The sequence below is a fragment of the Rousettus aegyptiacus genome, unplaced genomic scaffold (genome assembly GCF_014176215.1).
Source record: "Rousettus aegyptiacus isolate mRouAeg1 unplaced genomic scaffold, mRouAeg1.p scaffold_m13_p_13, whole genome shotgun sequence".
Lineage (NCBI taxonomy): Eukaryota > Metazoa > Chordata > Mammalia > Chiroptera > Pteropodidae > Rousettus > Rousettus aegyptiacus.
Window position 1 is genome coordinate 13,706,159 of NW_023416288.1, and position 24,541 is coordinate 13,730,699.

At 32.6% G+C, this 24,541-nt stretch overlaps 1 protein-coding gene across 18 annotated transcripts in view; it reads left to right on the plus strand.

Annotated features, from left to right (window-relative positions):
- ADAM22 (ADAM metallopeptidase domain 22) overlaps positions 1-24,541 on the plus strand; it is a 207,978-nt gene that overhangs the window by 161,602 nt on the left and 21,835 nt on the right. For 8 of the 18 annotated variants that reach the window (XM_016147979.2, XM_016147978.2, XM_036230317.1 and 5 more), the window contains exons 19-27: positions 2,650-2,700; positions 2,920-2,983; positions 4,568-4,673; positions 6,964-7,083; positions 9,489-9,657; positions 11,017-11,131; positions 13,387-13,477; positions 16,844-16,861; positions 23,223-23,417. In XM_016147979.2, the coding sequence (XP_016003465.1) occupies positions 2,650-2,700; positions 2,920-2,983; positions 4,568-4,673; positions 6,964-7,083; positions 9,489-9,657; positions 11,017-11,131; positions 13,387-13,477; positions 16,844-16,861; positions 23,223-23,417 (929 nt within the window). The remainder of the gene's footprint in view (positions 1-2,649; positions 2,701-2,919; positions 2,984-4,567; positions 4,674-6,963; positions 7,084-9,488; positions 9,658-11,016; positions 11,132-13,386; positions 13,478-16,843; positions 16,862-23,222; positions 23,418-24,541) is intronic. The other 10 variants (XM_016147985.2, XM_016147992.2, XM_016147995.2 and 7 more) reach the window with 3 other exon arrangements.

Genomic DNA, 24,541 nt, shown 5'->3' on the forward strand with positions numbered 1-24,541 from the left:
GGTTTCGATTATCAAAGCTTGAGCAGACATAGTTTTGTTCGGTATAGTTTTGTCTTAATATTGAGCAAACCTAAGACTACATACACATCTTAACTATTTTGTTTTTGTTTTAAGTAGGGAGTAAAATTCATTTTCTTTTTGTCTAATTAGTGAAGGAGGAACCAAAAAGACCCTCTTAAGCTGGTTAAAACAGGAGTCACCCAAGGCAGAGAGACCCACAGAGCCCTGGGTTTTGAAAAGGGGTCTGTTTCTCTGTCCTGATTATTATTTATCTGGCTTGCATCACTTTAGCCATTAATAGCTGCTCTGGAATTTAATATTATTTAGTTTTAAACAGAAGAGATAGAGAAGTTGATAAAGTTTGGCAGTGGTTCCCAGATTTTACATGACCAGTGTGTATCCCAGCAGTTCTTACTTTGCACGGTAGTGCAGGACCATGAAAATGAGCATGCAAGCTGAAACCATGTAAAGTCATCTTAATAATCAATGGAAAAAACTACAGTTGTTCAATGATCTTCAAAAAATGTTGTCAGACTATTGGTTTTAAAAGATTAGGGAAATGAAAAAATAAAGTAATATTTATTTAGCTCACTAAATAAAAATGGAGACGTTGAGAATTAAAGCATTTTCCTTCTTTGTAAAATACTTATCAGGAGTAGTTGGAACTGTGCGTGCCTTCTTGTTGTAAACCTTATGATACATAGTGAGCATCTTTTTCAAGCATTATTGAATTGTCATGCACCTTTCTAAGTTTGGATCAGATTTCAGCATTTTATCCTCTGTGCTTTCAATGTCATGAACTGTCTCCAAGAAACATGAAGATGTGAATGTGAAGTTTTTTTGCCAAACAACAGTATCAACATTGCCATAGTCAGTGATTTTTTTTCTATGACTCAGTTAGAATTTGTATTCAATGAAAATTTCACTTCAAGTGTCATCAATTTTCTCTTTTTCTGCCTTTTTTTAAAATCCAATTTTGTAAAATTTTATATGCTATCAACCAAAGACAGGCAACATAACTACACACTTTGTTGTCTGTGCATGAACTGACTAAACAGATGGCAAGTGACCCAGTCACGGAGAGGTCTTGAAAGAAGTGACAACATGGGTCTTTCGCCATGATAGGTATATGTTATTTACCTTGTGATTAGTGGACCAAAGAGCTGGTAGCAACATTTGTACTTTATACAATTACTCACAGTTAATATATTATAGTAACTAAAATTGGAACTGTGTTATGGGGTACTGGTGTTCTTTAATAAAACTGTGGTAACTGAAATTCATGCATATTGGAGCCATGCAAAGCTAGAACTGCCTGTATGTTTTTTCCGTTAGAGAAGAGAGAATCAGTAGTGGTTATCTGCATTAACCATTAAACATGCTTTATGTTAAAGATAATCATTCTAGAAGACTAAATATTTTTCATGTAAAAGTATTTTTCTTGTTATCTAATTAGCAGTGTGTTTCTGAGCTAACACAGTGATGATGAAATAAAGAAATGATGGATGTGCAAAGATGTTCTTCTTGAATTAGTTTTAACAGCATAAATTGGAGATACAGCAGGTCCTTCCTTGAGCAATGGTGTTTTGTTGAATGTCATTTTGTTATAACATTGATGAGATGCCATAGAAACTTAATTCTTGTTTATATCAATTAGCCTATGGTAAAATTGGTTTCCTTATACATCATTTTGCTTAAAGTCACAGACCCTATCGAGGACAGTGAGGACTTACTGTATTTACAAGGAAATATTTTAGTACATTGGTTGTATGGTTCGTTAGCTCAATGCAATATATTTCAGCTATTAAGATGATACTACAAAAAAGTTTTTTGAAATGAAGAAATTTGTATGACAAAAGTAAAGGGAAGAAGCAGAATATAAAATATTATCTATAACTTGATTATACCTATGTTTAATAGTACCAAAATTTGTAGGAAAAAATGGAAAAAAAGTGCCAAAATGTTAAAAATAGTTGTCTTTGGGTGGTGGGAATATGGAAGACTTTTATCTTTCATTTTTTTAAAAAAAAATTTTTTTTACATTTTCTACCTTGACTCAAATGAGTATATAATTGCTATAATGATAGAAAATGTACAATACATTTAAAAATTACCGACTGTTTATATCCTTACAAGAATGCTTTGCAATTTTCAGTAGTTGCTGCAAGAGATTTAAAAAAAATACAGTGGTTGTAAAGCATATCTCTTTCTAACATGTCCAAAGTAGACTTCTGCTTGAGAGTCATTTTAGTTGTAAGGGCTGTGTTGCTTCTCATGGTAGAAAAAGAAGAAATATAGTTATCGCTTTGTTTATGTTGGCATCTTTGCTTTTGTTTAGTGCCCTTGTTTTTCTTGCTCTAAGGAGCAGTGTGTCTGTATAAAGCATGATGTACTTAAATTTTAGTGTTAGCTGAGTCATTGCCATCAATTCCTTTTGCTGCTTTATAATCGACTGTTTTTACCTTTGATAGATCAGTAATTTTAGGGGAAAGTACACAAATTGTTTTATTTCCTTTTGCTTGTTCTGATCTTTTTTGTTTTTATTTTCAGATATTTTAAGAGACCTAATATATTATCAGACTTTATTTTTAAAATATTATCCTAACATTTGGCTGTGCATTTGGTTCATAGTTTTGTTTCTTTTCTTAGTGTGCCCCAAATATTCATAAAATGGATGGTTATTCATGTGATGGTGTTCAGGTAGGTTACTTTATCTTTACCTAAATTTTTCATGTGTGTCAGCATGGGAGAAATACTGAAATCTTAACAAAGTAGGCAGATTATTGTAAATGTTTCATAATCAATTCTGAAGATAAAAGGCTTTATAATACTCATTTACTAGTTCTCCCAGTCATATTTATTTTTTCAGTTATCTGACAAAAGCATTGCATAGCTAATATGTATGCTTTTCCATTTTAGGGAATTTGCTTTGGAGGAAGATGTAAAACCAGGGATAGACAATGCAAATACATCTGGGGACAAAGTAAGTAAATAGTGTGGCTTGATCATTTCAAAGTATGATACCAGGCCAAAGAACATGTGAGTTGGAAGTAAATTTTCAACCACTTTATAAGTTGGAGATTCTTAAAATCACTGCAAATTTTGGCAGGAGCACTTTCGTGGAATTAGAGAAGGGCAAAGCCGTGCACATCTTGTCTAGTAGGCAGTGCCCTTGGAAAAGACAGAAGGTCGCTTTGCTGCCATGCAGGTGAAGCCCACTCCAGGATGTGCAGCTTAGAGCATAGAGCAAACCTGGATTTCAGGTTCGCTTACGCTCTCCTCAGTTGAGTGTCTTTAAGCAAAACCTGTACAACTATATGGAATGGACATGGGCCCTGGATGGCGCACTCTTGGCTTAGAACTTTAGTATTTTAGCTAGAGTTGCTTTTTCCTAAACTATCTTTCTTAAACTCTAACTGGCTTTCCTATGTATAGGTGACCTTCTGCTGAGATAGCTCTGCCATATCAAAAAGAAATTTTAATGTTATTCCTTTCAAAGTTTATCACATTTTCAGAGGGAATTATATAACATTTATATCAGAAATATATTATTTAAATCATATCTCTATTTAGATACATATTTAAATGTTGTCTAATATATTTTTCCCAGAAGTATTACCAGTCCTATGGAAAGCCGTTTTTGTTTTCAACTCTTTCAAAAGACAATTCGTATTAGAAAGGAAGCTATAAATATGATTATAATCCTTATTGTCACAGTGGCTATAGTCCTTTTGGGAGGGGAAGTATATGCTTTTTTTGAGCAAATAGGGAAACATTGGGGTGGAGGAATAGTTTTTATTTCCTCCACTTAGGAAAAAATAGTAGCAGACAGAAAGAAGTAAGGCAAGGAAGTACTAATATCATTATTATTTTATTTTTAAATATACATTGACAGTCATCTTTTGATTAGTTTGTAAAAGCCATTTTAATCTAAATCTCGGATAACTTAGTCAACCAACCCTGGTTTTGCAAAAATGAAATCCTGACAAAGATGCTAACATATTTTAAAATGTTACTTGATTGTCATAAATTTAGCTTGAATTTGTTTGTCTACAAGCAGAATAAAGTTAAACGTTTTTAGACAGCTATTAACAATTAGTAAATGAGGTAGGAATTGAACCACTGTTTCTTGAATGTTTATAGTACATCACTATTTTAAGAAAATTGTCTTTATGATTAATAAAAGTCACCGAGTGAGGAATTCATACTTTGTATTTGATACTGAGATTAAAGTATGGAATATTTATTCAAGGAACCACTTGGTAGCATCTTCTCCTAACTATTGGGGCAAATTCTGAGAAGTGTTCTTGGAACCTAAAGCCTGAATCCTGTCTAAGATCTAAATAGAATTTTTTTCCCCCAGATTTTAAATGAGCAGTCATGAAAATATACATGAGTAGTGGATATCTATGGTGTAGAAAAACTCTTATAAACCATAGGAACAATTTTGGAATTTATAAAATTGGAGTGGAGAAGAGTTCTTTAAATGGCTATTTCCCTGACTGCAAACATTTTGAGTGGCTCACGTGTTACATATGTCACTGATAGAAACTCTGTTCTGCTTCAGAGGTGATGGCATCAGACAAATACTGTTATGAGAAACTGAATATTGAAGGGACCGAAAAGGGTAACTGTGGGAAGGACAAAGACACATGGATACAGTGCAACAAACGGTGAGATAGACAAGTTAGCCCCAAGTTTATCCTTTAGTTAATTACAAACATTGCTTTTTAAGTGACCAGGACTTTCCTGTTTTCTACATCCCACAAAGCAGAAATGAATGTTGCCTGTTCATCTCTTCCCAGCATTCCAGCTCATCTTTGCAGAGACTCTCAATCTTAACATATACATAACATATACATGGATCTCTCTCCTAAGGCCAGGTCATGCTTATAGCTGCCTCAGGACTTTCTCACCTTGAAGACACCTGCCAGCATCTCAAAAGTGACAAAAATTAAAGCTACCAGAATATGTAGTCAATTAACTGATTCTGACTTTTCTAAAACACTCTTTTTGCCAAAAATCTTAATATCTCTCTGTCCTTCTGTTTAGAAGCCTCAGAATGATCCCTGACTCCTCCTTCCCTCTGTCACATTGTCCAAATGGCCAAATCATCTCCATTCTTCCCTTTATTCCCCCACTATTTGTCTTTAATTCATCCCATCATTTCCATTCCTGTTGCATTAAGGACCTAACTAAGACCTACATTAATTCTGCAATCATTACAAAGGCCTCTTAACAGTTTTTTATGCCAGCAGTCCAGCAGGCTGTCATCAGAATAATCTTCTACTGAATATTTTTGACCATGACAATTCTTTGTTTAAATTTCATTGATTCCACCTAGCTCATTAATAGTAGGACTAATATCAAGCATTGGTGGAATGCACACAGTGTGCTATGCACTGTATTATGCTTTGCATAAGGCATGTCATTTAATCTTCCAGTTCTCCCCACTTTATGAAGGAGGAAACTGAGGCACAGTTAACTAATTTGACCAAGGTTATGTAACTAGGATGTAATTGAAGCAGAATTAGAATTCAGGCAGCCTGATTTCAGAACTCTTCTTGTAACCACTTCATTGAATGGCGTACTCTTTTGTTTAATAAACACAATGAAACCTTAGGTTTGCACTGTACCTCCTCCACGATTTGCCCCAACCTCCATTTTTTGTTTTTTCTTCTCTATTCTTCTGAAGTCCAGCAAACCTCGTACTCCTAACATGTCCATTATATTGTGCTACCTCCCTGCCTGTGCTTATGCTATTCATTCTTCCGGAAGCACTCTTTATTCCTACTTTATTACAAAAACGTATTCATTCTTCAAAGACCTGCTTGGACAACATTTTCTCTATAAATTAATTCTGGATTCACTGTAGAAATAATCATCTTCTTCTCCTTGAATTCCTGTAGCCCTTTGTACTATTCTTATGGCCCTTGTCCCCAGCTCTGTATTTTATAGTGTTCATTTATGTGTTTTTTTCCCCTCATCCAACATTATCATTTCCTTGAGGATAAGAAGTATGTATAATTATTTTTCATATACAAAAATATTTAGTAAGTTCCATATACATAAATGACACAAAAAATATTGAATGAATATCTCTTCTATGTTATTTTTATTTATAATGGATGCAATAAAATGATAGTAGAACTTTTAAAAATTATTTTTTAAGAATGAATTAATTCATTTTTCTGTGTTGGTGATAGATACAAGTCTTAATTTTTTTTCTTTTCTCTACCTGATAAAGCCTAATATTTACATATATAATTTTGCTGACCTACTAATCATTCTTCACAAGATATTTATTAGAATATATATTTATTATTATCTATATTAATAATAAAAAAGTATTAGATATGAGACTATGTAAGATAGTATTTGACACCAGTGAAGATATTTTACAAGTTAAATTATAATTATATGTGGTAGTTGGGGGAGTAGTGAAATATATCCAAGAAGGGATCATAAGCCTATATGGCTGAGAGTCTATAAAATGTGTCTGTGTGTGTAAAAACACACACAGATATATGTATTATATTTAATCTATTCTTTACTTCTGGGGCAATAAATTGAAGAAATAACTATATTCTAAAAGGATACTCACCCAAAGGTCATTCATTCACTTATCAAATATTAAGAAATGATTTAGCATACACGGTGATTTGTTATAGAGATAGAGATTCTGAAACAACAGAAGTCTATCTGGTAGGTAATTTCCTTTAGATAAATACTTGAACTAATGGACAGTAAAGCAAAAGCTAAAAAAATGGCATTTTGGCGCATCGATGAAAGTTTCAAAGAAGATACTTTTTAAAGCTTGAATAAACTAATTTGGGTTTATTTTATTTTTCTTATAACTTGAGCATATAATATAGTCGATAAAAAACAAATGCTAAAATAAAATAAGATTATCGTTCTAACTACGCATGGTTATAAAGTAAATAATGGCATTCTTTTACACAGGGATGTGCTTTGTGGTTACCTTTTGTGTGCCAATATTGGTAATATCCCAAGGCTTGGAGAACTCGATGGTGAAATCACATCTACTTTAGTTGTGCAGCAGGGAAGAACATTAAACTGCAGGTAATCAATCATCTAATTATTCTACGAGAATATTAGTCATCTTACTTCTGAGGAATGTAATTTAGGATTATTTCTGTTTTCAACTCATGTGCATGTTAGTAAGCCAAAATAGAATCTAGCCCATAGAAGTGAATGAGTAAATCCTGACAGAAAAGAGATGAAAGAATAGAAGAATTAGGGTTCAGTTTACATTTAATTCTTATCAAGGAAAAATAATGTGAACTTCTGGGTAAAATTATTGGATTAAAGATATGCATCTTCTTTTGTTCCCTTCTGAAATTCCACTAAAATGACACTAAATGAACCTTTTTAGAATTCATGTATTCACAGGGAGGCAGAGAAAAGGAGAGGAGACAATAGTAACAGAATTTTGGAATGTGGAAAGCAAATGGATGTTTGACAAATGGTTATTAAAATTGAGAAAGCCGAACTCCTAAGTTAGTCAATGGGAAAAAACTGAGAACTAAGCCAATATTTACTGTCAGTTTCCAAAAAGCTCAAAAATGGGCAGCATCACTTACTTCGGGAAGAAAGAGTAAAGGATTAAAGGGCAGGGAAGAGGCGAAAATAAAGAAGGTAGGTGAAAGTCTGTTATAGAAACACTAACATTACTTCTCTGACTCGCTAAAGAGAATATTGCTCACTCTCTATGGAAGATTCGAGCTTTATATTCTGAAATAATAAATAGAAGGTTTCCAGACTGAAGAACAGCAGACATTATTGATATATGTGTTGTATGGAAATGGTCCAGCCTCACTGATGTTCAGTCAGAAAGCCTGAGAACTTCCAAACATCTGCCTGCTCCCCCATCTCAAATATGAGCCAATTATCACACATGTGAAGAAAGTCTCCAACATAAAAAAGAGAACAACCAACTAGAAAAAAAAAAAACAGCCACCACCAATCAGTATTTATGAGAGATAAGATAATTCTGTCATGAAACAAGAATGGAGTACTAATTTGAACAATGAAGAACATTCAGAGAAGGAAAAAATGCTGTCAGAAATTTAAAATATGATATCAGAAATTAAATTCAGAAGTTAAAATTATCTCCCAGAAAGTAAGGCAAAAGAGAGAAAGAAATGAACATCCAGAAAAGCTCATCACATTAGAATAGAAATAATAAAGAACAAAAAAAATAGCAGGGAGGAAATTGCCATTGAGTTACTCAAGGGTATCATCTAGAACTGATGGACTCGAATTTCTATATTGAGAGGCTAACCAACACCAAGTACAATGAGTGAAATTAGAGGCATATCTAAACATATCATTGTGAAATTTCAGAGCCTTAGGACAAAGAAAGAATCCCAAAGAGGAGGAATGAAATGGCTTAGGATCTATCAAAAGGAGACTCAGGAGCCCAAAGACAATGGAAAAAATGATTTCCAAACTAGAGTTCTGTAAACAGGCAAAATATCAATCAATGATGAGGATAGAAAATAGTAATTCCTTCAGATATAGACGTTTCCCACAGATTTACTTCCTTGAACCCTTTCTAAGGAAGCTACTAGAAATTGCGCTCCGCCAAAACGAAGGAGTAGACTAAGAAAGAGATAAAAAATTTAAGAATCAAGATCGCATCATGAGGGCTATCCAACAATGATGAATGGTGGGTGAAATCCAAGATGTAGAGCTCTGTATTAGGCACATGGGACAGCCAGATCTGGTATGTGCAGGGGAAGACCCACACGGAAACTACAGGAAGATGAACTGGTGTTCAGACAAATTATGAGTGGCGATTTTGACATTTAAAAAAATAATTTATCTGTTTTTCTTTAAACTATATGCATTTATAATTTTGATAAAAATTAATAAAAAATAAATAAAAAGAATGGAAATTTTGATACTAGCATTGACATGACACCATATGAAGAAGTTGATTATGGATATACATTTTCAATTTCTATTCTGTTTATTTTTTATTTCTATATAACATGTAGACTTGCTGTATTGAATAGTGAAGTTATAATAGTTTAGCCATTCTTAAATATAATTTGCAAATTAGCGATCTTTTTGGTAAATGTAAACTAAAATCAGTTCTCATTTTTGTTCAAAACATGTTTGAAATCTTGAAACCTACTTACTTATCAAATCAAATACTAGTAATAATGGCTTACTTGACTTGTACATGATATCCAAGGTAAAATGAAAAAGCCATTTCATTTCAGACCCTTATAATTATGTTTAAATCCTAAAATATATCAATATCTCTGAAAAGAATTAGATCAAAAGATTCAATTGCTTTCTTCATTTGCAGGTTGAAAATGCTTGCTATTGGTTTTTATTAGATAATATGTAGAAAATAGAGAAAGTGATAATGCCTACTTTTTAGTTTTTAAGCATATTCTCAAATTAATGTGAATTAATGGAATCCCATTTTCTTTTTGTTCTCAATTTATTTTTAGTGGTGGGCATGTTAAGCTTGAAGAAGATGTAGATCTTGGCTATGTGGAAGATGGAACACCTTGTGGTCCCAAAATGATGTGCTTAGAACATAGGTGTCTTCCTGTGGCTTCTTTCAACTTTAGTACTTGCTTAAGTAATAAAGAAGGCACTGTTTGTTCAGGAAATGGAGTAAGTATTCAGTACCTCGCCATGGGGAATTACTCAGTTCTCTTATATCACAGAAATAGATATGGCCCTAAACTGTTTATTGCTGTAACAATGGAAAACATGCCTATCCATGTTTCTAGTCAGCATGTAAGTTATTTTACCATAGTCATTTGAATATTTCTGTGTATAATCTGCAGAAGCCTGGGAATAAGAAAAAAGTATAATCTTCCTAACAAAATTCTTTCATCTTTCATGTTATGTTTGAATATGATCTCATATATAATGCCAGTTTTCTACAAGTGATCTAGGAAACAAATTTTAACAAACTATAATGGGATAAAAACAAGAGTAAAAAGAAGGGGTAGTGGCCACAGCATTTAACAACTGTATGGTCCAGGCACTAACCAGTTAGAGCAGATCATAAATAACTTCCATAGCCACACCGGTGTGTATCAGCTGAGGAGAACTCCTAGAAATAAAAACAGAATAATTTAGGGAAATGTTTCTCATAGATGAATAGAAAGGACGGCATTGTTTAAAAGGCTAAGTTCTATTATTTCAGTCATATCTGATAGTGTAGGTTCTATAGAAATAAATGTATAGGTTAAATAAACATGCTCTATTAGTGATTACAGTTTTGTCATTTTTAGTTAGAAATTCCTATATTAACAAAACCGTTTCAGTTCTTTTTCTTTTGGCATGTGCTAAGATTTTCTTCTTACCCTCATTCCAAATTCTTTGCTTGAACTGGTTGTGTTACTCAGTTGTGTGATAATTTTTAAAACTTGGTGCCATTTTTATGTGAATTTTTTCCCTGTGCTTTGTTTGAGGGAGTTCTCAGTTTCCATGACCCTGAAGTAGCTAGTCTCTGTAGCTTGAGTTGAGGCGCCAAGGTTATAGCTTTGTGAAACTTTCTTCTCAGATCATAGCAAAGGTTTAGGCCTCTCTTCTTCATCCAATTTCTCTTTATTGCATCTGCTTTCTAAAAGATGAATAAAATTTTATTAAGATCCTTTCTTTGGAAGAAAGAAATCTTTGTATTGGATAATTGTCAAATGATTGTATTTCTGCTCAGTTTTTTAAATCTCCCTGTTATAAAATCTATATCAATGAAATTCAAAACAATTTCATTTTTTTTTAGACTTACAAGTTCATGCCTCTGTTAAAATTTATTATCCCTTTGAGTCAGCCATTAATCTCTCGAAAATATTTTTTTAGACACTTTGATAAGAAATAAGTAATTAGCATTAAGAAAAAAGTATCAGTAATTTTTCAGTACCATCGAATTTTAGGCATATACTAATTAGAAATTAATGCTTATTTTTTCATGCCTCTGTACTGGAGAGTTGACTTTTACTCTAGGTTGATTTTGGATTTCAGGTTTGTAGTAACGAGCTGAGGTGTGTGTGTAATAGACATTGGATCGGTGCAGACTGCAGCACTTACTTCCCTCACAATGATGATGCAAAGACTGGCATAACTCTGTCTGGCAATGGTAAGTACTTAATTTGGTATCATTTCATAACCTTTATACACGAGGAAAGAGAAAACGACCCTTCGGATGGTTTCACTCGAATTATTTTTGTAACACAAATGTAAGTTAAAGCCACATAATAATGAATTGCAGTATATGACTGGGATGCACATTATGAAACTGATTGTTTCCATTAAATTATAATGATATGTAATATTGAGTATAACAGTTACTGATTTGGTGTTATCTTGTCCTACATCAGAGTGAGATTTTTCAAGTATTGTACTTGATTGAGGCCAACAACAAATTCTAGCATTTCTTTTAAATTAAGAATGTAGTAACTTTTTAACTCCTAATTTAAAGAAAAAATTTTATATATCAGGACTGAATAAATAATAAAAATTGAAGAATTTATTTTTAAATATTTTGTTGACATTAATATTCTTTATCATAGTATCTCATTTGTATTTAACCTCAGTTCTGTAACCTGAACTGTAGGTAATTCTAAAAGTAGGAAATTTGGCCAACATGCCTGGAAGGGATTTAAGGACATGAGCGAGAAACAACAGGGACAGCTCTAAAAGCTAGAGAGGTCCAAACGGAGAAGTAGAAATTAAATGCAGATAGTTGTAAGAACACAGACCTTGGGGGTAAGTGTCCCCTTTGAAACTATTTTACTATTTCATTACTGAGTATCCTTTCTTATTAAATAATGCTCAAATCCTGAAGCCCATCACTTCCAAAGGATAAGGAAATCTTAGCCAATATCACTTTAATAAAGAAAATCACAGAATGATTAAGATTTTGGTAGCTTCAGTCTTAGCAATGGTAGTCTGGAGCTTGTTCCAGAAGTTAATGCAGAGATGAGGATATTCAGGTCCATGAATTTAAGTAACTTGTCAAAAGTCATACCATTATTTAGAAATAATCAAGACTAACATCCAAGTTTTTTGATTCCTATTAAATCCCCAGAAGAAAAGGAAGGTGGAGACAGACATGCTAGGTCTTAGAATATGAAAATCCTAATGACCCAGGGGTCGTCCGGCATCAGCATCCACCAAGACCTGGGCAGGGTGGAGTCTGCCAGTCTCCTCAGAAGCAATAGTCCTACAGTCTGACCTGACTATGGAGGGCTCCTAGGCAGAGAGGCCACCTCTTTGGTCATGGGGAATTGGAATTTGTGCCAGTTGCCCATAATTACTGATCTTTGAAGGATGCTTCAGTAGTGCAGCAGGTAAGGTGAGAGAGAGCTGAGGTGCTCTGGGTGAAACAGATCGGGTGATTTAAATATGTGGTGTAAGTCATTATCAGCCATAGAAGTCTCCTGGGATCAGAGTCAGGCCTCCAATCTACCTTTTCTGCTCTTGGGCCCTCACTTGGGCTTGTTGACCAAGACTTCGACTCACTGGGCCACTTTCACTGCCAAGATGCCCCTAAGGATTGCATCTCAGCCTGCCTGATGGGATGCTGACACACAAAGCCATTACTGAGTTCCAAGCTTCATCCCTGCCCTGGCCCTCTGCCAGTCTGTTGCTGTGTGGCTCTCATGCTTCACCAGCACCAATCTCTAGCTTACCTGACTCTCTCTTTTCCTTTGGTTTTTCTTTTCTAGAATGTGCCATGGTCATCATTGCCAAAATTGGGAAGTAAAAACCCAGTGCTTTTAACATCTATACCGCTTGAGCACTGGTCATATAAACATGTAGACGTGTTTTCTCCTGTAAGAAGCTTATCTTTACTTTGAGAGACAAAATCAATCTCTCTCTCTCTCTCTCTCTCTCTCTCTCTCACACACACACACACACACACACACACACACACACACGAAAGCAATAAAGACCTTGCATTCATTGTCAGAATGTAATGTATGAAAAATAATACTTCTAGGATTTTTGAGGAAGAGGTCAGGGTCAAAAGGAACATGATTTCTAAGTCTTCCTCCCTAACAGGTGCTATGCCGTGTAGCCCCTCTTCTTTATTCTTTCTTTAAGTTCGATGTCATCATCATATTTTCCATAAAAAAATACAATTGTGCAAAATACACTTGGAAAAGAATTAAAAGGGAACATACACAAATAATTTTTTTAAAGCAATTGATTCTCATTGATAAATTATGGTTGATTTTTCTTCCTTTTAAAAAGTACCCACTTCAAAAAATATTTCAAAATAATGTTATTGGTGTGATGATTACAAATCTGAAGAATAAAGTTCCTGAAAGATTTTTATATCAAAATTTCAATTGTATACACTAATCTTCATTGTTTTTCCCCCCACAGGTGTTGCTGGTACCAATATCATAATAGGCATAATTGCTGGCACTATTTTAGTGCTGGCCCTCATATTAGGAATAACTGCATGGGGTTATAAGTAAGTGAAACATCTCAGTATTTTTACTGTCAAAATATACTTTTAAACATTTTGTTTAAATGAATTACACATCTAGGAAGTTTTTTTTATCATTGGATAAATGTACTTGCAATGAAAATCAGTCTGGCTCTACACTCAGTTGGTGATTGTGCTTGGCGTGAGTAGAGGTAATGATAATTTATCATTTTTTTAGATCTTGAGATACCTCCTGTTTATTCAAAAAATATTGAATGTTGTCTTAAAACCATTGAAGTAAAATCAATCAAAATTGTGTCTTATACAGAGGTTATGTTTGTTTGCTCGTTAGTGACATAGGTCTTCCCTCAACTTAAACCCATATCCAGAAAGCTAGGCAAGATAGTCAGTCAGAGAGCATAGAGCTTTAATAAGAGTCACATCAACAAGAACAGCAAGCAGCAAGAGATCTGTTGCTGAGTGCTTGCTATGTCCGTGCATCGTGCTAAGGGCAAAACCTCTTTATCTTCACAAGTGTGGAGGCACTTTTTAAAAAATACGTGGGTGATTTTGTGTAAAGAAAAGGCTGTTCAGAAATTTTTGTTAAAATTAAAATTCAATTTTTAAGTTAAAGCTTTTAAAAGTCTTATTATTTCTTAAGCTTCAAAGTTCAGCTGACAATTTTTTGGTTCTATTTATAAATTTTAAAAAGTTATAATATATAAATTTTAAAAAGTTATGATATATAACTTTTGGAAATTAGATCTCCTTGAACATTTAGCTAAGTAAATGATTTCAAACATTCCAAACCTAAAACTAATATGTTCCATTTCCCTAAATATTTCAATCTTATAATGTGAAAAATTTATTTATATTCAAATAACTTATTTGATTTTAATAAATTAAAACTTAATCATGGCAAACCTTAAATTCTCTTTAATATTTCAATTTAAAAATCAAAGTTCTGCTGATCTCTGATGATATTTCAGGTCCCCGGGCGTAGAATGTTTCTCCATTTGGGAGTCCTGTAACTTTTGCTAAGCTTTCTAGGCTTGACTTCACTTTATAGCACTTTCCCCCCTCACATAGATCAAACTTAGTTCACTAAAAGACTTGGGAATTAGAATATTTCATACTTTAAAATTACCCCAAATTTTTTAATAGACTAGGCATTATGTAATTGTATGCTATTTTTAGTATCACCTGACATGGTCTTCAACTAATTGAATCAATAGAAACACCTTTAAAAGGTGAGGTCAAAACCCTGAGTTTCATTGAGTGAAGAGAACAGTTAGTTTATGTGCTACAAGCATTAAAATACAGAAAGGCGTTTGAGAAAGGCTATATTAACAGATAGCACAGATAGCATAGTAAAGTTTAGCATAGAATAGTTAATATAGCATAGCATAGTGAAGGAGAGCACAGCATAATAGTAATGGTTTACCCTGATTAAATGAGTATGTAGCCCTGTACCATCTCATAGAAGATGCTCAATACCTATGGGCTTTGATGTGCAGGTCATTAGATATATTGTATACTTATATTTGCCCACGCTGATTTCAGCATAACATTTGGAGTTATAAAATTATATGTCTGAAAAGAATGCTTTTCTATATAGATATTGTTTGATCTCCCCTCACACCTCAGGTAAATTAGCCCCATCTTGGAGCTGCACAATATCCTTGACTTCTGTGATACAATACGTAGGTAGTAATTGCTTTCACAAGCATTGTTGTTTTGAAGTAAGTGGTTTCACTTGGTCATGTGAAAAGGGAAAGTAAAATTGTTAGTTCTATGTTATGTGATTTTCTGCCACCTACTGATACAAATTGTTATTTCATTTTTATAGTCTTGGAAAAGATTACCTTTTGGAAAATATAAAACCTAAATATCTCCTATTACTAATAAAATGAATTGTGTCCATGTTTTAATGATTTTAATTAAAAATACTTCTTTCTGTATATCATTTCTTATTTTTCTGAAATTCTTTTGAGGTGTCATTGCTTTTTTTTTTATTTCTGAACATATATATTTTTCAAATTCGTTAAGGAAAAAGACAAATCATGTTCATTCTGCAGTATCTTCTTCATAAATAATTTGAACCTAAATGTCACTGAACTTATTCAGAATATGTTTTAAAGTAGAATGAAAATGTAGAAAATTTTAATACAGGAATTAAATTTATGAATACGATGTTTCACATTCTATTTAAAAATCAAGAATTAGATTTAGAAGCAAAACTCATTTGCTCATTAATCCTCCAGTTAAACTTTCTACTCCTTCTCCGAGCCGAATAGAAAATGAGGAATACTCATTTAGGAACAGGTGGATTGTTCAGGTAATCAGATTGAGAGAATAAAAAGCAAAATGTGTTGAATAGAAAGATTCTGGGCTTATCTCCCCCCTCCATCTGATGGTTTCAGAAAGGAAAAATAATGAGTAACTAATTAGCACATTTACCCTCATGAGCTCGTTATTAAACAAGATACTTATTGGGCACTCAGAATAGATAGGCAGGTAAAGATGCTACAGATTCGTGTGGAACTTGATCTTGATCTTGGAGAAAGGCGCCCACTACTCAGTGTCTTGACCTTTCTACCACATCTTCAAAATATTAACATTTAATTAGGTCATAATAGAAAGTTAAAAATTAACTCTTTTGACCTCAAAGTCATTGGTGCCTCACTACCATACCCTCTAGAGTACATTTTTAAGATTGGTTTATTTTAAAACTCATGCAATTTTATTTTAGTATATGGCCCAATAAAAAACAGAGACCAAACTTTGAACAAAGTATTGCTAAACGTAAAGCTTGCGAATAAGCAGTAATGACTTAGGAGGTCCGTAACAGTTGTGAATTAATTCACTCTAATTTGTCATAAGTGATGAAATAAAATGTTCTAGTGTTCATTTATGTGCTTCTGTTTTAAATTCTTAGGAAAAGCTTTAGATTGAGATATATATTGTAACTAAAAAGGAATAAATTATTATTTTTATTTTTATGAAAACAGGTAATTTATATAAGTAACTTGATTACTTAATTTTATTATTTAAATCAATATACACATCTAAAAACCTGTATTTGAAATAGGGTTGACTTTAGAACATTGCTAAATATTTAATATGATATAATTGATATTGAGAAAAGTTACTCTTTAATAATGGAATTTTTTATGCTTTAGAAATATTTGAAAATATTATCATTAACCCCTTGGTGTCACTTCTCCTAAAGATAAGTAAAATTTGTGTTTGTGTGACTATTTGTATTCCCCGTTTTAATTCTGCAATTCAGAACCCTCTAGTGGAGACCTTTCAATAAATCCTAGTGCTTTTATGTATAGTGCTCTCTTAATATACTTTCATAGGTAACTAATTCTTTTTCTTCCCCCCTCTCATCTTATCCATGAAAAGAAACTATCGAGAACAGAGGTATGTGATGAGAATAATCTGAACATGTAACTGAAAGATTTAAATCTTATTAGCATCTTTGGAATTTATATATGCAATTATAAATCAAGTTTACTTTGTTTTTATGCTGTACCAATTATATACTAATCTTAATTTTTTTATGACCTTGAAAGGATCATTTTAATAATGGTGCTGTGGAATTTATTAATTTAAAACATATCTGTCATTATTAAATTTTAATGGTTCTTTCATCCAACAATACTACAATTAATAAAAGTTCTTATTTGTGTTACTTTTATTCTACTATATTTGGAAATTGATTTATTTCCATCTAAAACAAACTTCCTCTGTTGAGGTGTCACCTTTGTTTACATTAGTTAGCTTCCCTTCACATTTATAACACTCTTATTGCCTAATACTTTCTGAGGGGATTTATTTTTTATTTGTTACTGTTGTTATGTCAGTAACTTTCATTCGTAAGTGATAAAATTTTTATGGGCATAGGTCAAGAGACTGTCCTGGCACTTGATGAGTCTGTTTAATCTCTGCATAAGGAAATATTTTTGTACTGATTGGGTAATTGCACAGGTAGTTAAAGAAATAATTTGCATAGTTGGGATCTTTGATTGTTTACTATACTTTTGTTTTAAACAAAAATTCCATAAAGTGAGGCACCCCTTTCATCATAACCTTAAAATCTATGTTTAAGCCACAGTGTCAAAAGGGATACAATTCATTTATGTAGTTCTGTAAGAATTGCCTATTTTTAAATAAATCTAAATTAGCCCATATTGAGGTATGCCCTTTAGTTTTCACATTCAAAAAATTACTAATGATATTAGCTATTGATACAAAAAAATGTTAAATATCTTAGAAATTGATAATTCAGAACAGGTCTTGTACATCATATAGTTTCGTACTTAAGATGTCTTTGCAGATTCCTACTTTCTTAACTTTTCCTACTGTTTAATTAAATGCCTGTGATTAGGAATAAGATGTAATAAACCTATTGAGACTTTTTCAAATCCCAACGACAGCTTTCAATTTTTCGCAAATTAAAATTGTAAACTTTTCTGTTCTCTTCCACATTGTAATATAAAATTCCTATAAGGCTTTGGTCATAAGTGTCTACAGAATCTCTGTAAATAAGTGATGCTCACAGGGTGCCACCTGAGTTCCGAGTCAGTTAACATAGATATTAGAAAATATTGACCTTGCCCTGGAATAACTAACTCATTAATGGAACAACTAAAACTGAGGCAAAATTAATTAAAATTTTAAAACAACTAGATTTTTTTGTGCCATGATTTGAACTTTTGTATCCTAAAACACTGGAGAAGAGCTGGAGACATTTAAGTTTTCTGTTGGATAGAAGCTGATCAGTCATATCAGAAATCTAAGTTTGGTGGCTTTCTTGAGTGAAAAGTAGAATTAGACTAGTAAGATAAACATTGATGATTCAGCTCCATTTCCAGAGGAGCTAAGACTATAACGTAATTTAATATTGCTGTCTATATAAAAAGGAAAGTAAAATATCACAAATGTGTAACATAAACAAAACTAAAACAGTGCTCTCAGACATGTTTTCACCAGGGATACTATCCAGAATAAAGGAATTGTCTACACTACACAAAAATGATTACTATGTAAAACTGTACCAATTTCCTATTCTAACTCAATGTATAGATAAGAAAAATTTTACATTAAGACTCTCCTATATGTACCTGATATAATTTCTTGCCTCCTAGTATTACTGAATCAGTTCATCAATCTGACTACTCTTTTGGAATTTAGTTCATATTTTGAGAGTTGCTACACCTTCAGCAAACATTTATTTTATGTATTTTGATTTATTTTAACACAATTTTTATTTATTTTTGACCTTGTCCATAGCTAATAAACCTTAGGTCCATACAATAATTCTCACAAAGGAGAATAAACAAAGAATGGACTTTAAATTAGGAAGTTGTGAATGTATACAAAGGATTTTCCTTTTTGAGAATATATGTTAATGTTTATAGAGAAGATGGTAAGCCTAACAGACCAAAGCATGCATTAAGAAATTTACAATTTTGTAAAAATATCTGCAGATAGTCAAATAAAAATGTGCCCAGTTTCAAAGGATGCCAGGAAGTAGAAATAAGAATTTTGAGTTGTCCTTGCCTTTAAATTAGGTTTTTCTTTGAGGTTCCATAATGGGAGAACCAAGCGAGAAGGAATCAGAAATCTGTTTGCTCAGATGTGGTCTTGGGAAATCATTTAAACTTTCCTCAACTCTCTAAAATCAGATAAACTACATAATCTAGAAAACATTATTGTAAGGGAGGCAATCAGTATGTAGTCTCTGAAGACTTTGTGTTTCTCTGATCTTTAAATGAAAGGTGGAGATGGTTGTTCTCAAAAAGGAAGGCAGCATTCATTGACATAAGCAGGCCCCACACATACTGGGTGAGCTAGCAAAAGAGTTGATGGACCTAAAGGTTGGCTTTGACACTAAATGTAAGACCATATTAAATAGATAGCCAGTTATCAGATCCATATTAATAATGTAATGGTTCAGAAATGCCAAATTGGACATAACTTCAAATTATTGGAGAGATCAGACAAGTGATTCTGTGAAAGAACCTGATAACCTGGTCAACTTTCTGGAGAACGTGTCCTCAGGGGTTTCATTATATGAAGGAATGGGTAATATGCTTAATTGCAGGTCTGATGAAAAGATAAGGAACAAACTCATTTTTTTCTTTTTGTTTAGAAACTGCTTAATGAAAGATAAAAGCCCCATCCTGGGGCAGGTGGAGGCAGAACCTCATTCATGAGTGATTGCACTTTACATCTGCCAGTGTCATATGGTGAAGGGCAGGACCATGGGACTGAGGAGGCGGGGATGATTCTCATACATTATGTAGTTAGGATGGCTGTGGATCTTTTTCTTTAAAATAACCAGGAAAAAAACCTCCATAATATTTTCAGTTGATGCCATTTTTTATATTTTAGCATAATTGCTTTTGGACTTAGCAGCTGTATACTTTATAACAAGAATTATAAGTTTGAATTTTAGTTTTCAAGCAGGTTTGTAAATAACAATAGAATAGGAAAATGTTAATTGAATTTGCATTTATAGAAGACCTATATTCAGCTGAAATATTCTCTTCCTTTATCTGAAATGAACACACATTATTATGATTGATGTGAAATAGTATAAACAATTAGATCATCTCTTACTGATCTGTACCTTAAGCAGAAATCCCCTCCCCCATTTCTTTTCTCTCTCACCTGTTTTAGCCACTTTATTTTCTCTTGTGAACCTCCCTTCTTTTTTTTTTTCCAAACTTTCCTTAGTTTGTTTTTATATTATTATTTCAGTGATAGTCATACATCTGTCAATGTGACTTGGTACACATTACAAAATATTTCTTTAAAAAGTAAAGTAACAATTTCAATTAGAGACAGTCCAGACACTTACAAGGCACTGGAGAAATACCTCTTTTAAGTATTAAGGTTAAGACTTCATTAATTTTTTTCATTATATTCTCATTTTGAATATGTGCAAAGATTATTAAGTTACACATTGTGATTCATTGGACCCTTGTAGGAAAATCATACTTCTCTCATAACAAGGATCCTTTTTGAGAAAGAAGAATTTAATTAAATAAGATTTTATTTTCTTTTGGTCATTATTTATTTAAAAATTCATGTACATGTCTAATATATTTACATGTAATATGGGAAATATGGGGTAATTTTCCCTTATAAAATTTAGCACTGGTTAGGCCACCTCATATGGTAGTCATAGTCACTTCTAGATTCCAGAATTCTATGGAATCAGCAAAATTGAGGAAGAAAGCCATAAAGACTAGAAAATTAAATTCAGCTTTAAAAAGTTTAAAGAGATCATTTACTTGGTCATTTATGATTTTTTATAATGTGATGAAATGTTATTTTTCAATCATGGGGACCTGATATCGTCTGTCTCCACTAAAGGTTAAACAAGAAGAAATAGGTTTGTTCTAATATGTAATATTGAAAAAAGGGTAAATTTCTGGTTGGTGAAAGATGTTAAATATTATTCTTGAGATCTTTAACAAAGTGAATAATCATTAAGATTATGCATTTACAATATGCAGAAAGTTACAATGTATTCTTTGTAGAATTTTAAAGAGACTGCAGAGAAGTTTCTGTATTTTAGAGACTTCACAATCTAGATGGGAATTGAATCTTCCCAGGAAGTTAAAAACAGGGCTATGTCCCAGAAAGTCATTGAACTTAAACTCCATTCCAACTGAAGCCTACAGTTCATGATGTGTATAGCATTTAAGATGTCTGCGCACTGCATAAAAGATGACAACATATTGCAGAGTAATGACATTGAAGGGATGGTAAACATGCTCATTTGAGAAAAAATACTGGTGTCATCTATTGTGAGAGGTGGTCCTTATAAGCCTATGCTGTCAGCTAAGTGAGGCCTTGGTGAATGCCTGAATGCCAGAACCATGTAAGGAGAAGGTAATTAGGAGGAATTGAGTAGTGGGAAAAGTCAAGTGTAGTTAGAACTTATCTTTACTTAATTTAAATTTAAATTTAGCAAGGCACTTCTCATTAGCTTAGAAAGCTTTCATTAAAGTTAATAGTGATAAAAATGATTTGTTACCATAAAGATTATTGTTGGAAATATAATGTTGATGGGATATCATCTGGCATTTTTTTATAAATATGAGTTTGATACAAAACAGAAGTTTCCTCCCTGAGGCAACATAGACAACTCTGATTTTACTGAGAGCATTCTTTGAGCATTGATGGACTAATTGATAGGCAAACCAGAAAATAATGATTGCAGAGATTAAAGCTCTCTTGCATAAAAAGATCATTTGTCCTATTTTATTAACATTATAAATATGGTGGAATTGTTTTATTTTTTTCTACAGAATTAATGTTTTTTGTAATGTACCGGGAAAAAGAAAGATTAAAATTATGAGCTGAAGTCACTTAATTAAAAATATTTTGAAGGAATATGTATCAACATACAAATCTAATGAGAAATTCAACTTTCTTTAAAGGGGAAGAGTAGATTCAATCATACAGATTAATATACGTGCTTTATATCAGTTGAAAAATCTTTAGATTTGTGGAGAGGTACGTGAATATATAGGATTGAAAATAATATGAGAGAGGGTATTTGGTCATTTAGAAGAATGAATGACCAAATGTTTTGAACATTTAAAACAGTATGGTAAACGATATAAAGAAACAAACATTTGGAAGTGGCATTTTTGGGATAGACTTTAGTGTCAGCAAGTAACCATGGCTAGCATGGTTACTTGCTGACACTAAAGAAAAACCAGATGGGAAAAGGAGTTAGCAAATGTGTACCTAGTTTATGGCACCTCCGACCATAGTACTGAATGGGACTGAATCAAATTTGAGATTCGGTTGGCTGCATGGGGGCCACGTATTGGCAAATGACCAGCTTAGCTACTGAGGAAGGAGAGCTGACTAGGTGATCTAAAGTTTTCTACCCTGTTCTTTAAGAGAAGTAATAAAAATCTGTTCCAATTTTAGTTAATTCAGAATCAGAGTGAGTGAAGTCAGTAATAGGGCAGATTAAATAAATTTTCCCTTGTTGAACAATACACCTCTACAGTGGAGATAGAGAACCAAGGTCACCCACTAAATTACCTATAAATATCCTTCTATAGTCTCAACAAGAATTCAGTTATTTTTTTTAACCCTTCTTTCCTTTTGCTAAATTATCTTCCTTTACATATTCTACTGTGCAGTTAGAGAATTATATTTTTGACTCACCCTTGAATCTTTTTCAGTTTCTTCATATTTCTGTTAAATGAACATTGAGATGCCAAACTGAGCAAAGAACTCTAATAAGAATTTATTTGGACTAAATTATAGAACATAGTTTGGAAATTGGTCAGTTATTTTAAGGCCAATAGAAGTTACATTATAGAATGTTTAGAAATCATGAATAGTTTATTCACCATGGTAAAAAAAAACTATGCCTTTTCTGGGCAAGGACTGTCTGCCCCAATACATCTTCTTTGGCACTATTTTTTTTTTTTTTTTAAGACAAAACTGTAGTTAATATCTCCAAGTATAAAGAAGTTACAATGAAGAACCTCATCTGACTATATTTTTCCGTTGAAGCAAGGTTTTATCCATCTAGACTGAATAGACTTCAGTGATTACATTTCTGATCTACAGTTAGAATGAATTTAACTTGTCACATTTATTAATAATCTTATGTGTTGTTATAGGTTTGATTCATGTAGATCATTATCCCTACCTCTTTTTTCCTAAAATAATATTTGTATATGTCTGTGTTCATGTGTGTGTCTTGTTTTCTGACTCTGAAATGTTTATTATGCCTTAGACAGTTACCCCAGGGAGATTATGTAAAAAAGCCTGGAGATGGTGACTCTTTTTATAGCGACATTCCTCCTGGAGTCAGCACAAACTCAGCATCTAGTTCTAAGAAGAGGTCTGCTTTTCTGTCGCATTTTCAGATTTCTACCTGTTCCATCACACATTATTCCATTAGTCAGAACATTTCATTATTTTGCAGCAGGTTTGATTACTTCTTCCTTCTTTCTTGAATGTTAAAAAATAGTATCCTTTGTTCTTTGATTACTCTACTTCAAAGTGCCATATGCTCAGAACCACTTGTTTACCAAATCAGACCAGAATTCCAAACAAAATAAAACTAAACAAATAATAATTTTAAATCTATACAGAACCCATAGGGTTTTTCAGTCTAGCGCTTATATGGCTTAAGAAACTATATACATAGAATTTTAATATTTTTTAAATGGTGAGCTTTATGTCATGTTTGGTAGTCAAAGAAAAAGGTTACTGTCATGCTTCAATAAAAGCATTTGTTAAAATAAATTTTTTAATATGAATGCTGCGTTGACTATTTTTTAATTTTAAATATATCAAAGCTAAGCTTGCTGTGAAAAAAATTGCTTCTCTGTGAATCATATTTGAATATTATGATTTTGCCTTTTATTCCTGTAATGATTATTTCTAGACTTTATTACTTAGAGCTTGATTGCCAAATTAAGTATATTTAATGTTTGTGAATCTTATAATAGTATGGGTGGAGTTAATATATTTATGTCTTAAACTTTGATGCTGTAGTCTTGCCCCAGGATCTTAAGGTGTATAAGACCATTTAAAATTCTGCATGCTTTATACTTGCTTGATGAAATAAACTGATAGAAGATATAAATAGTTGGAATGGTTTAGGAAATGAGACATATTCACATTGAAGGAAGTTACAATATTCCTGTGGAAAAGTTTCTTTAAAATTGTTGGGAAGGGGTAATGTATAGAAAAAATGGATTTGAAAGCCCCATGCTTTACTTTGGGCACAGTAATTACTTTGTAGATTAAAAGGAAAATTGCTAGTTTATTGAGAAAAAACATGATTTTTTTTTTCTGAAGTTCTAAACAGAGTGAATTATCTGTAAAAATTCTACAGTGGATCTCACTCTATAAATAATCGGGAAGGATAATAGAAGGAATTAGTGAGATCTGTGATCTCTGCTTCTATGGAAGTGCTCAAGCATGAAGGAGTGTTTTTACTCCGATAACATAGCTTAAAGCAAAAGTAAAAATATTAGTTTTTGCACAAGGAGTACAATTCAAAGGAAGAATGTTTCAAAAATTTTATTTTTTATTTTTTATTTA